The 15,450-nt window shown below is 50.5% G+C and overlaps 1 protein-coding gene across 10 annotated transcripts in view; it reads left to right on the forward strand.

Moving 5' to 3' along the window:
* The window catches only part of jmjd1cb (jumonji domain containing 1Cb), a 242,200-nt gene that overhangs the window by 175,872 nt on the left and 50,878 nt on the right, over positions 1-15,450 (forward strand). For 9 of the 10 annotated variants that reach the window (XM_090217898.1, XM_090217894.1, XM_090217895.1 and 6 more), the window contains 3 exons: positions 1,431-4,612; positions 7,120-7,321; positions 14,968-15,182. In XM_090217898.1, coding sequence (XP_090074024.1) covers positions 1,431-4,612; positions 7,120-7,321; positions 14,968-15,182 — 3,599 coding nt within the window. Of the gene's footprint in view, positions 1-1,430; positions 4,613-7,031; positions 7,322-14,967; positions 15,183-15,450 lie in introns of all 10 variants that reach the window. The other variant, XR_016491190.1, reaches the window with a different exon arrangement.

A 15,450-nucleotide genomic window follows, 5' to 3' on the forward strand; every position in this document is an offset into this window, starting at 1 on the left:
TTGACCAGAGCCCTATTCCCTATATAGAACACTACTGTTGACCAGAGCCCTATTCCCTATATAGAACACTACTGTTGACCAGAGCCCTATTCTCTATATAGAACACTACTGTTGACCAGGGCCCTATTCCCTATATAGAACACTACTGTTGACCAGAGCCCTATTCCCTATATAGAACACTACTGTTGACCAGAGCCCTATTCCTTATATAGAACACTACTGGTGACCAGAGCCCTATTCCTTATATAGAGCACTACTGGTGACCAGAGCCCTATTCCTTATATAGAACACTACTGGTGACCAGAGCCCTATTCCCTATATAGAACACTACTGTTGACCAGAGCCCTATTCCCTATATAGAACACTACTGTTGACCAGAGCCCTATTCCCTATATAGAACACTACTGTTGACCAGAGCCCTATTCCCTATATAGAACACTACTGTTGACCAGAGCCCTATTCCCTATATAGAACACTACTGTTGACCAGAGCCCTATTCTCTATATAGAACACTACTGTTGCCTAGGGCCCTATTCCCTATATAGAACACTACTGTTGACCAGGGCCCTATTCCCTATATAGAACACTACTGTTGACCAGAGCCCTATTCCCTATATAGAACACTACTGTTGACCAGAGCCCTATTCTCTATATAGAACACTACTGTTGACCAGGGCCCTATTCCCTATATAGAACACTACTGTTGACCAGAGCCCTATTCCCTATATAGAACACTACTGTTGACCAGAGCCCTATTCCTTATATAGAACACTACTGGTGACCAGAGCCCTATTCCTTATATAGAGCACTACTGGTGACCAGAGCCCTATTCCTTATATAGAACACTACTGGTGACCAGAGCCCTATTCCCTATATAGAACACTACTGTTGACCAGAGCCCTATTCCCTATATAGAACACTACTGTTGACCAGAGCCCTATTCCCTATATAGAACACTACTGTTGACCAGAGCCCTATTCCCTATATAGAACACTACTGTTGACCAGAGCCCTATTCTCTATATAGAACACTACTGTTGACCAGGGCCCTATTCCCTATATAGAACACTACTGTTGACCAGAGCCCTATTCCCTATATAGAACACTACTGTTGACCAGAGCCCTATTCCCTATATAGAACACTACTGTTGACCAGAGCCCTATTCCCTATATAGAACACTACTGTTGACCAGAGCCCTATTCCCTATATAGAACACTACTGTTGACCAGAGCCCTATTCCCTATATAGAACACTACTGGTGACCAGAGCCCTATTCCCTATATAGAACACTACTGTTGACCAGAGCCCTATTCCCTATATAGAGCACTACTGGTGACCAGAGCTCTGTGTGGGAATAGTGTACCATTTGAGATGTAACCTATGACTTCCTGTCTGGTCTGTAGTTGAATGTTTTTTATTTCTCTCCTCAGGGATTTGAAGGGTTTTGTGGATCCCATCAGAACCATCACTCTGGCCCACCTGAAGCAGGAGCAGGACCGCAGCAGAACCCCGACCGGGAAGGACAGTCACCTGCACCAGCTCTACCTGGAGGCCTGTAATAAACAACAGCAGCAGAGGATGGCCCAGCAGCAACAACAGGAAGCAGGGCAGAGGGACCGGGCCAGTAAGTATAAGGAGGAGAACAGACGGATCCTCCAGGAGAGCATTGAGGTGGCCCCCTTCACCGCTAAGATCCGCTCCAGTGAGACCGACAGGGAGCCTAACCCCTACCCCCGGATCCCCTCGCTCCCCTCCCTGCCCCACCCCTACCCCCGGATCCCCTCGCTCCCCTCCCTGCCCCACCCCCAGCGCCCCCACCAGGAGAAGGAAACGGAGCCCCCTGCTGTAGACCTGTATCAGTTTAAACAGCAGTCCCAGCACAGTCTCCCCCCCAGTAACTACTTCACTACCCTGTCCAACAGTGTGGTCAACGAGCCACCGCGTCTCTACCCCTCTAAAGAGCTCAACTCATACTTTGACAAGGTGAGCAGGGAGCAGGAGTCTGCAGCAGCCTCTAGTCTCTCTCTGGGAGGAGGGGCAGCGTTCAGCTCCAAGTCCCTGTCCAAACCCCCTCCTCTCATCAAACACCAGGCTGATGGGGAGGGTCTGCTAGGGAAGATATCAGAGCAGCTGAACCAGCAGGTAAGCCTATCCAACATGCAGAGGTATCGTCTCAGTACCATAGTCAGCCCTGTTAGTCCAGACCTCTCGCCTTCCTCCAGTCAGAGCCAGACCCGAACCCACTGTCAGACCCAGAGCCAGACCCAGAGTCAGACCCGAACCCACTGTCAGACCCAGAGCCAGACCCGAACCCACTGTCAGACCCAGAGCCAGACCCAAACCCACTGTCAGACCCAAGCCCAACTAAGGTGTATGCCAGCACTGCACCGTGCCCCCGTGTTCCACCCTCCTATCCAGCAGACACTGGACAGGAAGGAGGTGGGCTACGGCCGTTTGTCTCCACCCACCCTGACCCCCATCCAGCCAGTCAGCTCGGCCATTAAGGTGTCTGAGCAACAGAAACCGCCCACCCTTCTGCCCGAGCTACGGGAGGTCAGCGCCGTGTGTAAGGGCGGGGCAGCGATGAACTCATCCGAGGTGTGGCGAGCCGGCGACTCTCAGAGCCACGACAAGCTGGGATGGCATTCTGAGAGGAGCCCCGGCAGGAAGCCTGGGGCCACCACGGCGTCTGTTATCGTCCGTCCCTCTACGTGTATAAAGTACGACGGCTCGCCAGGCGCCAAGACCTCTTCCTCGGCCAAGGACTCTCTGACGGGGAGGATGTTCCCAGGCGGCAGGCCTCAGACAGTCTGTCTGAAACTGGCCTATGAGAGAGACAGGGAGTCTGGAGGGAAGGTGATCCTGCCAAACACTAACTTGGAGGAGGCTGTTTGCGTGCAGCAGTACAATAACAACTTTATGAGAGTGTCCCAGTCTCAGGGAACCTTTCCAGTCTCCGTCTCGGCTGCTGCCAACTCTGTGTGCAATAGGAGTAGTGATGTGACTAGGGCAGTCTCCAACATGGCTCCCTACGGTGGGCTGAGTAGAAGACAAGAGAGAACCTACTGTGGGCCCAACACCTCCAGCGCTAGCAGGACAGAGAGCTGTGGCCCTCGGGGCAGGGCCTTCCACTCAGGGCCTGGGTTAGAACCAAGGGCCGAGCTCCAGCAACAGGAGGGGAGCTCCTCCAGAACCTCATCCCCCAACCTGCACCCCGGGCCCAGCCTGGCCAGCAGCACCCAGGCCTCTCCCAACCCCAGCCAGTCCTACTATGGGAGCTTTATCCATCTGAAGAAGCACAAGGCAGCGTTGGCAGCAGCCCAGCAATCCAGAGGTCCTAGCAGCAGCTCCAGTGGTAGTGGTCCCGAGAGCCTGATTGAGCCATCTAACAGTAAAGCTCTTCACATCTCCCCTCCACCTCCCCTTGCCTCGGCCTCAGTCCAGAACCACAGAACCACAGCAAGCCCAGGGACATATCAAGCAGGAGCTAGCCCCAGCCCTGGCCCCCTCCCCAATGGCCAGCCAGCCCAGATGAACCAGAGCCAGTCTCAACCCAACTACCACAAGCTGAAGAAGGCCTGGCTCACCAGACACTCAGAGGAGGACAGGAACATAAACACTATGATGAAAACAGAGGAGGCTGATAAGTCTGTTACCACCACTGTGAGCCCCTCTGTGTCCAAGTCTGTTACCACCACTGTGAGCCCCTCTGTGTCCAAGTCTGTTACCACCACTGTGAGCCCCTCTGTGTCCAAGTCTGTTACCACCACTGTGAGCCCCTCTGTGTCCAAGTCTGTTACCACCACTGTGAGCCCCTCTGTGTCCAAGGCTGTTACCACCACTGTGAGCCCCTCTGTGTCCAAGGCTGTTACCACCACTGTGAGCCCCTCTGTGTCCAAGTCTGTTACCACCACTGTGAGCCCCTCTGTGTCCAAGTCTGTTACCACCACTGTGAGCCCCTCTGTGTCCAAGTCTGTTACCACCACTGTGAGCCCCTCTGTGTCGAAGGCTGTTACCACCACTGTGAGCCCCTCTGTGTCGAAGGCTGTTACCACCACTGTGAGCCCCTCTGTGTCGAAGGTTGTTACCACCACTGTGAGCCCCTCTGTGTCCATGTCTGTTACCACCACTGTGAGCCCCTCTGTGTCAAAGGCTGTTACCACCACTGTGAGCCCCTCTGTGTCGAAGGCTGTTACCACCACTGTGAGCCCCTCTGTGTCGAAGGCTGTGAGCACCTCTGTGTCTGAGATGGAGATGATCAAGCCTTGCACCGTCACTCTGATTGCCTCTACCTCCAGTGATGTGGAGATGAAGATAGAAGAGGTCAAAGGTCAGGAGGACAAGATGGCCGCTGAGGACAGGAATACGCGGCGTGGGAGCAAGAGGGTGTACGACCACGACTCGGCCTCAGAGAGCGGAGAGGACTCTGACGCCAGCGAGAGCAGCAAGCAGGAGCAGAGGGCGAAGAGGCAGCCCAAACCCACCTACAAGAAGAAACAGAACGACATGCGCAGGAGGAGAGGAGACGGAGAGAAAGATGAGGATGAGCTGAAACCCAACGGGATCTTTAGGAGCGCCAGGGAGAAGACCAAGCTGAAACTGTCCAGCAACAGTAAGTCTAGCATTAAAGGGACATTTCAAAATGTTTCAACTTCAGATTCACCCTCACCAGCACCACCCCAACACCAACATATCATCTCCACCCCAACACCAACATATCATCACCACCCCAACACCAACATATCATCTCCACCCCAACACCAACATATCATCTCCACCCCAACACCAACATATCATCACCACCCCAACACCAACATATCACACCAACATATCATCACCGCCCCAACACCAACATATCATCTCCACCCCAACACCAACATATCATCTCCACCCCAACACCAACATATCATCACCACCCCAACACCAACATATCATCTCCACCCCAACACCAACATATCATCACCACCCCAACACCAACATATCATCTCCACCCCAACACCAACATATCATCTCCACCCCAACACCAACATATCATCTCCACCCCAACACCAACATATCATCACCACCCCAACACCAACATATCATCTCCACCCCAACACCAACATATCATCTCCACCCCAACACCAACATATCATCTCCACCCCAACACCAACATATCATCACCATCCCAACACCAACATATCATCTCCACCCCAACACCAACATATCACACCAACACCAACATATCATCTCCACCCCAACACCAACATATCATCACCACCCCAACACCAACATATCATCACCACCCCAACACCAACATATCATCTCCACCCCAACACCAACATATCATCTCCACCCCAACACCAACATATCATCTCCACCCCAACACCAACATATCACACCAACACCAACATATCATCTCCACCCCAACACCAACATATCATCACCACCCCAACACCAACATATCATCACCACCCCAACACCAACATATCATCTCCACCCCAACACCAACATATCATCACCACCCCAACACCAACATATCATCTCCACCCCAACGCCAACATATCATCTCCACCCCAACACCAACATATCATCACCACCCCAACACCAACATATCATCACCATCCCAACACCAACATATCATCACCACCCCAACACCAACATATCATCACCACCCCAACACCAACATATCATCTCCACCCCAACACCAACATATCATCTCCACCCCAACACCAACATATCATCACCACCCCAACACCAACATATCATCTCCACCCCAACACCAACATATCACACCAACACCAACATATCATCTCCACCCCAACACCAACATATCATCACCACCCCAACACCAACATATCATCTCCACCCCAACACCAACATATCATCTCCACCCCAACACCAACATATCATCACCATCCCAACACCAACATATCATCACCGCCCCAACACCAACATATCATCACCACCCCAACACCAACATATCATCTCCACCCCAACGCCAACATATCATCACCACCCCAACACCAACATATCATCACCATCCCAACACCAACATATCATCTCCACCCCAACACCAACATATCACACCAACACCAACATATCATCTCCACCCCAACACCAACATATCATCACCACCCCAACACCAACATATCATCACCACCCCAACACCAACATATCATCTCCACCCCAACACCAACATATCATCACCACCCCAACACCAACATATCATCACCATCCCAACACCAACATATCATCACCACCCCAACACCAACATATCATCACCACCCCAACACCAACATATCATCACCACCCCAACACCAACATATCATCTCCACCCCAACACCAACATATCATCTCCACCCCAACACCAACATATCATCTCCACCCCAACACCAACATATCATCACCACCCCAACACCAACATATCATCACCAGCTCCACCCCAACACCAACAATTCTCCAGCACCACCCCAACATATCATCACCAGCACCACACCAACATACCATTTCCAGCACCACCCCAACATTACATTTAGTATTCGCTTGGTCCGGCTTGGGGCGCAATTCTTGTTCCCCATAGTTGTGTTGAAATGACAGAAAAGGAACAGAACGTTATGACTTACTACTTACTGTTCCCTGAAGGAGGGTAACCAGGTACAACACCTGCGTCGCCTGGTTCTGGGCTCGGTGAAGAGCGGTACTGAAATGAAGGAATGAATTCAAGCCTCAAGGTTCTTGTTGTGCCTGGCCGTGCAGTCATGAGTGAACAGGGCGTACAGGAGGGGACGAAGTACACACCCCTGAGGGGCCCCCGTGTTGAGGATCAGCTTGGCAGATGTGTTGTTACCTACCCTTACAACCTGGGGGCGGCCCGTCAGGGAACAGTAGTTATAGTCACAACGTTACGTTTTTATGATCATCTTTATATCCATAATGAGTTGAAATTGAACTGAGCTCAACTCTGGTGTAGAGAAATACATAAGACCTCTAGCTACAGTACATAGGGCTGCATACATCCTGTTCACTATTTATGTCCCCTCCAGTACCAGATGGTATCCCCCGCTCTGTGCTGAAGGACTGATCATGTCTCTGTATTACATATCATAGTAACCGTCTCTCTGTCCCCTCCGGTACCAGATGGTATCCCCCGCTCTGTGCTGAAGGACTGGAGGAAGGTGAAGAAGCTGAAGCAGACGGGGGAGTCGTTCCTGCAGGATGACTCGTGCTCCGAGATTGGACCCAACCTGCAGAAGTGTCGGGAGTGTCGTGTTGTTCGCAGCAAGAAGGGGGAGCAGCCGGCTCATTCCCCTGTCTTCTGCCGCTTCTACTACTTCCGCCGGTGAGTCTGATTGGCTGATTCAGTCTCGTTTTGTCTAGTGTCTGATTAACTTGTCCGCTGGTCAGGTGGTATTTGATTGGCTGCTCTGTCTCCCGGCTAGTGTCTGATTGGCTGGTCAGGTGGTATTTGATTGGCTGCTCTGTCTCCCGGCTAGTGTCTGATTGGCTGCTTTGCTCGGCTGGTCCACATTGCCGCCATATGATTAAATGGTTAGAGATTATTTAGGTAATTGTATACGTTCTCCAACAATCTATCTGTTATTGTCTGTCAGTGAACCCTTCCTCAGTCAGTCCATCTGTTATTGTCTCAGTGAATCCTTCCTCAGTCAGTCCATCTGTTATTGTCTGTCAGTGAATCCTTCCTCAGTCAGTCCATCTGTTATTGTCTCAGTGAACCCTTCCTCAGTCAGTCCATCTGTTATTGTCTCAGTGAACCCTTCCTCAGTCAGTCCATCTGTTATTGTCTGTCAGTGAACCCTTCCTCAGTCAGTCCATCTGTTATTGTCTGTCAGTGAACCCTTCCTCAGTCAGTCCATCTGTTATTGTCTCAGTGAACCCTTCCTCAGTCAGTCCATCTGTTATTGTCTGTCAGTGAACCCTTCCTCAGTCAGTCCATCTGTTATTGTCTGTCAGTGAACCCTTCCTCAGTCAGTCCATCTGTTATTGTCTGTCAGTGAACCCTTCCTCAGTCAATCTATCTGTTATTGTCTCAGTGAACCCTTCCTCAGTCAGTCCATCTGTTATTGTCTGTCAGTGAACCCTTCCTCAGTCAGTCCATCTGTTATTGTCTGTCAGTGAACCCTTCCTCAGTCAGTCCATCTGTTATTGTCTCAGTGAACCCTTCCTCAGTCAGTCCATCTGTTATTGTCTGTCAGTGAACCCTTCCTCAGTCAGTCCATCTGTTATTGTCTGTCAGTGAACCCTTCCTCAGTCAGTCCATCTGTTATTGTCTCAGTGAATCCTTCCTCAGTCAGTCCATCTGTTATTGTCTGTCAGTGAACCCTTCCTCAGTCAGTCCATCTGTTATTGTCTCAGTGAATCCTTCCTCAGTCAGTCCATCTGTTATTGTCTCAGTGAACCCTTCCTCAGTCAGTCCATCTGTTATTGTCTCAGTGAACCCTTCCTCAGTCAGTCCATCTGTTATTGTCTGTCAGTGAACCCTTCCTCAGTCAGTCCATCTGTTATTGTCTGTCAGTGAACCCTTCCTCAGTCAGTCCATCTGTTATTGTCTGTCAGTGAACCCTTCCTCAGTCAGTCAGTCCATCTGTTATTGTCTGTCAGTGAACCCTTCCTCAGTCAGTCCATCTGTTATTGTCTGTCAGTGAACCCTTCCTCAGTCAGTCCATCTGTTATTGTCTGTCAGTGAACCCTTCCTCAGTCAGTCCATCTGTTATTGTCTCAGTGAACCCTTCCTCAGTCAGTCCATCTGTTATTGTCTGTCAGTGAACCCTTCCTCAGTCAGTCCATCTGTTATTGTCTCAGTGAACCCTTCCTCAGTCAGTCCATCTGTTATTGTCTGTCAGTGAACCCTTCCTCAGTCAGTCCATCTGTTATTGTCTGTCAGTGAACCCTTCCTCAGTCAGTCCATCTGTTATTGTCTGTCAGTGAACCCTTCCTCAGTCAGTCCATCTGTTATTGTCTGTCAGTGAACCCTTCCTCAGTCAGTCCATCTGTTATTGTCTCAGTGAACCCTTCCTCAGTCAGTCCATCTGTTATTGTCTGTCAGTGAACCCTTCCTCAGTCAGTCCATCTGTTATTGTCTCAGTGAACCCTTCCTCAGTCAGTCCATCTGTTATTGTCTCAGTGAACCCTTCCTCAGTCAGTCCATCTGTTATTGTCTGTCAGTGAACCCTTCCTCAGTCAGTCCATCTGTTATTGTCTGTCAGTGAACCCTTCCTCAGTCAGTCCATCTGTTATTGTCTGTCAGTGAACCCTTCCTCAGTCAGTCAGTCCATCTGTTATTGTCTGTCAGTGAACCCTTCCTCAGTCAGTCCATCTGTTATTGTCTGTCAGTGAACCCTTCCTCAGTCAGTCCATCTGTTATTGTCTGTCAGTGAACCCTTCCTCAGTCAGTCCATCTGTTATTGTCTGTCAGTGAACCCTTCCTCAGTCAGTCCATCTGTTATTGTCTCAGTGAACCCTTCCTCAGTCAGTCCATCTGTTATTGTCTGTCAGTGAACCCTTCCTCAGTCAGTCCATCTGTTATTGTCTCAGTGAACCCTTCCTCAGTCAGTCCATCTGTTATTGTCTGTCAGTGAACCCTTCCTCAGTCAGTCCATCTGTTATTGTCTCAGTGAACCCTTCCTCAGTCAATCTATCTGTTATTGTCTCAGTGAACCCTTCCTCAGTCAGTCCATCTGTTATTGTCTGTCAGTGAACCCTTCCTCAGTCAGTCCATCTGTTATTGTCTCAGTGAACCCTTCCTCAGTCAGTCCATCTGTTATTGTCTGTCAGTGAACCCTTCCTCAGTCAGTCCATCTGTTATTGTCTGTCAGTGAACCCTTCCTCAGTCAGTCCATCTGTTATTGTCTCAGTGAACCCTTCCTCAGTCAGTCCATCTGTTATTGTCTGTCAGTGAACCCTTCCTCAGTCAGTCCATCTGTTATTGTCTGTCAGTGAATCCTTCCTCAGTCAGTCCATCTGTTATTGTCTGTCAGTGAACCCTTCCTCAGTCAGTCCATCTGTTATTGTCTCAGTGAACCCTTCCTCAGTCAGTCCATCTGTTATTGTCTCAGTGAACCCTTCCTCAGTCAGTCCATCTGTTATTGTCTCAGTGAACCCTTCCTCAGTCAGTCCATCTGTTATTGTCTCAGTGAACCCTTCCTCAGTCAGTCCATCTGTTATTGTCTCAGTGAACCCTTCCTCAGTCAGTCCATCTGTTATTGTCTGTCAGTGAACCCTTCCTCAGTCAGTCCATCTGTTATTGTCTGTCAGTGAATCCTTCCTCAGTCAGTCCATCTGTTATTGTCTGTCAGTGAACCCTTCCTCAGTCAGTCCATCTGTTATTGTCTCAGTGAACCCTTCCTCAGTCAGTCCATCTGTTATTGTCTCAGTGAACCCTTCCTCAGTCAGTCCATCTGTTATTGTCTCAGTGAACCCTTCCTCAGTCAGTCCATCTGTTATTGTCTCAGTGAACCCTTCCTCAGTCAGTCCATCTGTTATTGTCTCAGTGAACCCTTCCTCAGTCAGTCCATCTGTTATTGTCTGTCAGTGAACCCTTCCTCAGTCAGTCCATCTGTTATTGTCTCAGTGAACCCTTCCTCAGTCAGTCCATCTGTTATTGTCTGTCAGTGAACCCTTCCTCAGTCAGTCCATCTGTTATTGTCTCAGTGAACCCTTCCTCAGTCAGTCCATCTGTTATTGTCTCAGTGAACCCTTCCTCAGTCAGTCCATCTGTTATTGTCTGTCAGTGAACCCTTCCTCAGTCAGTCCATCTGTTATTGTCTGTCAGTGAACCCTTCCTCAGTCAGTCCATCTGTTATTGTCTCAGTGAACCCTTCCTCAGTCAGTCCATCTGTTATTGTCTGTCAGTGAATCCTTCCTCAGTCAGTCCATCTGTTATTGTCTGTCAGTGAACCCTTCCTCAGTCAGTCCATCTGTTATTGTTCCTGTATTAACCTGCTGAAAGGAAAAGAGTAGAATAGACTGTAGACCACTACGACTAGAGTGGAGCCTGTTGACCAGATAGCCAGTGGAGACTAGAGTGGAGCCTGTTGACCAGATAGCCAGTGGAGACTAGAGTGGAGCCTGTTGGCCAGATAGCCAGTGGAGACTAGACTGTAGCCTGTTGACCAGGTAGCCAGTGGAGACTAGACTGTAGCCTGTTGACCAGGTAGCCAGTGGAGTCTAGAGTGGAGCCTGTTGGCCAGGTAGCCAGTGGAGACTAGAGTGGAGCCTGTTGACCAGATAGCCAGTGGAGACTAGAGTGGAGCCTGTTGGCCAGATAGCCAGCGGAGACTAGAGTGGAGCCTGTTGACCAGATAGCCAGTGGAGACTAGAGTGGAGCCTGTTGGCCAGATAGCCAGTGGAGACTAGAGTGGAGCCTGTTGGCCAGGTAGCCAGTGGAGACTAGAGTGGAGCCTGTTGACCAGATAGCCAGTGGAGACTAGAGTGGAGCCTGTTGGCCAGATAGCCAGCGGAGACTAGAGTGGAGCCTGTTGACCAGATAGCCAGTGGAGACTAGAGTGGAGCCTGTTGGCCAGATAGCCAGTGGAGACTAGAGTGGAGCCTGTTGGCCAGATAGCCAGTGGAGACTAGAGTGGAGCCTGTTGGCCAGATAGCCAGTGGAGACTAGAGTGGAGCCTGTTGGCCAGATAGCCAGCGGAGACTAGACTGTAGCCTGTTGGCCAGATAGCCAGCGGAGACTAGACTGTAGCCTGTTGGCCAGATAGCCAGTGGAGACTAGACTGTAGTCTGTTGGCCAGATAGCCAGTGGAGACTAGAGTGGAGCCTGTTGACCAGATAGCCAGCGGAGACTAGAGTGGAGCCTGTTGGCCAGATAGCCAGTGGAGACTAGACTGTAGTCTGTTGGCCAGATAGCCAGTGGAGACTAGAGTGGAGCCTGTTGGCCAGATAGCCAGTGGAGACTAGACTGTAGTCTGTTGGCCAGATAGCCAGTGGAGACTAGAGTGGAGCCTGTTGACCAGATAGCCAGCGGAGACTAGAGTGGAGCCTGTTGGCCAGATAGCCAGTGGAGACTAGACTGTAGTCTGTTGGCCAGATAGCCAGTGGAGACTAGAGTGGAGCCTGTTGACCAGATAGCCAGCGGAGACCAGAGTGGAGCCTGTTGGCCAGATAGCCAGTGGAGACTAGACCGTAGTCTGTTGGCCAGATAGCCAGTGGAGACTAGACTGTAGTCTGTTGACCAGGTAGCCAGTGGAGACTAGACTGTAGCCTGTTGGCCAGATAGCCAGTGGAGACTAGACTGTAGTCTGTTGGCCAGATAGCCAGTGGAGACTAGACTGTAGTCTGTTGGCCAGATAGCCAGTGGAGACTAGACTGTAATCTGTTGGCCAGATAGCCAGTGGAGACTAGACTGTAGCCTGTTGACCAGATAGCCAGTGGAGACTAGACTGTAGTCTGTTGGCCAGATAGCCAGTGGAGACTAGACTGTAGTCTGTTGGCCAGATAGCCAGTGGAGACTAGACTGTAGCCTGTTGACCAGATAGCCAGTGGAGACTAGACTGTAGTCTGTTGGCCAGATAGCCAGTGGAGACTAGACTGTAGTCTGTTGGCCAGATAGCCAGTGGAGACTAGACTGTAGTCTGTTGGCCAGATAGCCAGTGGAGACTAGAGTGGAGCCTGTTGGCCAGATAGCCAGTGGAGACTAGAGTGGAGCCTGTTGGCCAGATAGACAGTAGTCTGTTGGCCAGATAGCCAGTGGAGAATAGAGTGGAGCCTGTTGACCAGGTAGCCAGTGGAGACTAGACTGTAGCCTGTTGACCAGATAGCCAGTGGAGACTAGAGTGGAGCCTGTTGGCCAGATAGACAGTAGTCTGTTGGCCAGATAGCCAGTGGAGACTAGAGTGGAGCCTGTTTATCAGACAAAGCAAAGGTGATAGCAACCTCCCGTTAACAAATATGTCAATCCATGTAATCCTCAGTAATCAGGTTGTAGGACAATCCACATTTACTGCTCCTTCTGAGGCTTGTTTTGGTTCTAGGGTTAGTGTTGGTTCTAGGGTTAGTGTTGGTTCTAGGGTTAGTGTTGCTTCTAGGGTTAGTGTTGGTTCTGGGGTTGGTGTTGGTTCTAGGGTTAGTGTTGGTTCTAGGGTTGGTGTTGGTTCTAGGGTTAGTGTTGGTTCTGGGGTTGGCGTTGGTTCTAGGGTCAGTGTTGGTTCTAGGGTCAGTTTTGGTTCTAGGGTTGGTGTTGGTTCTAGGGTTGGTGTTGGTTCTGGGGTTAGTGTTGGTTCTGGGGTTGGTGTTGGTTCTGGGGTTGGTGTTGGTTCTAGGGTTTGTTTTGGTGTTGATTCTAGGGTTGGTTTTGGTGTCGGTTCTAGTTTTGGTGTCGGTTCCAGGGTTGGTTTTGGTGTCGGTTCCAGGGTTGGTTTTGGTGTTGGTTCCAGGGTTGGTGTTGGTGTTGGTTCTAGGGTTGGTTCTAGGGTTGGTGTTTGTTCCAGGGTTTGTTTTGGTTCCGGTTCTATGGTCAGTGATGGTTCTAGGGTTGGTCTTGGTTCCAGGGTTGGTGTTGGTACCGGTTCTAGGGTTGGTGTTGGTTCCGGTTCTAGGGTTGGTGTTGGTTCCGGTTCTAGGGTTGGTGTTGATTCTAGGTTTAGGGATGGTTCGAGGGTTGGTGTTGGTTCCGGTTCTAGGGTTATGGATGGTTCTAGGGTTAGTGATGGTTCTAGGGAGCCAGTGGTTCTTTATTCTGTCATTATGGTGTTGCCTTCTGACAGGGAGGAGCAACACTCTAATTATCTAGTGTGTGTCTGCGCCTCTCATTACCCTGTTCTCTCTCCAGCTTCTCTCCAGCCTGTCTGTGTGTCTGCGCCTCTCATTAACCTGTTCTCTCTCCCTCTTCTCTCCAGCCTGTCTGTGTGTCTGCGCCTCTCATTAACCTGTTCTCTCTCCCTCTTCTCTCCAGCCTGTCCGTGTGTCTGCGCCTCTCATTAACCTGTTCTCTCTCCCTCTTCTCTCCAGCCTGTCTGTGTGTCTGCGCCTCTCATTAACCTGTTCTCTCTCCCTCTTCTCTCCAGCCTGTCCGTGTGTCTGCGCCTCTCATTAACCTGTTCTCTCTCCCTCTTCTCTCCAGCCTGTCTGTGTGTCTGCGCCTCTCATTACCCTGTTCTCTCTCCCTCTTCTCTCCAGCCTGTCTGTGTGTCTGCGCCTCTCATTAACCTGTTCTCTCTCCCTCTTCTCTCCAGCCTGTCCGTGTGTCTGCGCCTCTCATTAACCTGTTCTCTCTCCCTCTTCTCTCCAGCCTGTCTGTGTGTCTGCGCCTCTCATTAACCTGTTCTCTCTCCCTCTTCTCTCCAGCCTGTCTGTGTGTCTGCGCCTCTCATTAACCTGTTCTCTCTCCCTCTTCTCTCCAGCCTGTCTGTGTGTCTGCGCCTCTCATTAACCTGTTCTCTCTCCCTCTTCTCTCCAGCCTGTCTGTGTGTCTGCGCCTCTCATTACCCTGTTCTCTCTCCCTCTTCTCTCCAGCCTGTCTGTGTGTCTGCGCCTCTCATTAACCTGTTCTCTCTCCCTCTTCTCTCCAGCCTGTCTGTGTGTCTGCGCCTCTCATTAACCTGTTCTCTCTCCCTCTTCTCTCCAGCCTGTCTGTGTGTCTGCGCCTCTCATTAACCTGTTCTCTCTCCCTCTTCTCTCCAGCCTGTCCGTGTGTCTGCGCCTCTCATTAACCTGTTCTCTCTCCCTCTTCTCTCCAGCCTGTCTGTGTGTCTGCGCCTCTCATTAACCTGTTCTCTCTCCCTCTTCTCTCCAGCCTGTCCGTGTGTCTGCGCCTCTCATTAACCTGTTCTCTCTCCCTCTTCTCTCCAGCCTGTCTGTGTGTCTGCGCCTCTCATTAACCTGTTCTCTCTCCCTCTTCTCTCCAGCCTGTCTGTGTGTCTGCGCCTCTCATTAACCTGTTCTCTCTCCCTCTTCTCTCCAGCCTGTCCGTGTGTCTGCGCCTCTCATTAACCTGTTCTCTCTCCCTCTTCTCTCCAGCCTGTCCTACAGCAAGAATGGAGTGATCCGTGTGGACGGCTTCTCCACTCCAGATCAGTTTGATGAGGAGGCTCTGTCCCTCTGGGCTCCTGATGTATACGAGGAGAATGAGTTGGACCCAGACTCCTCCAAGTACATCCTCTCATATATAGGAGACCAGTTCTGTCAGATGGTCACCACTGAGAACACTGCTGCTACATGGATCAAAAAAGATGGTATGGAGAGCACAGAGAAGTGTTGTTGTTAGTCTGAAAGACAGAGGAGCACAGAGAAGTGTTGTTGTTAATCTGAAAGGCAGAGGAGCACAGAGAAGTGTTGTTGTTAATCTGAAAGGCAGAGGAGCACAGAGAAGTGTTGTTGTTAGTCTGAAAGGCAGAGGAGCACAGAGAAGTGTTGTTGTTAATCTGAAAGGCAGAGGAGCACAGAGAAGTGTTGTTGTTAGTCTGAAAGGCAGAGGAGCACAGAGAAGTGTTGTTGTTAATC

The sequence above is a fragment of the Oncorhynchus mykiss genome, chromosome 23 (assembly GCF_057628025.1).
Source record: "Oncorhynchus mykiss isolate SJ-2025 chromosome 23, ASM5762802v1, whole genome shotgun sequence".
In the NCBI taxonomy this organism is placed as follows: Eukaryota; Metazoa; Chordata; class Actinopteri; order Salmoniformes; family Salmonidae; genus Oncorhynchus; species Oncorhynchus mykiss.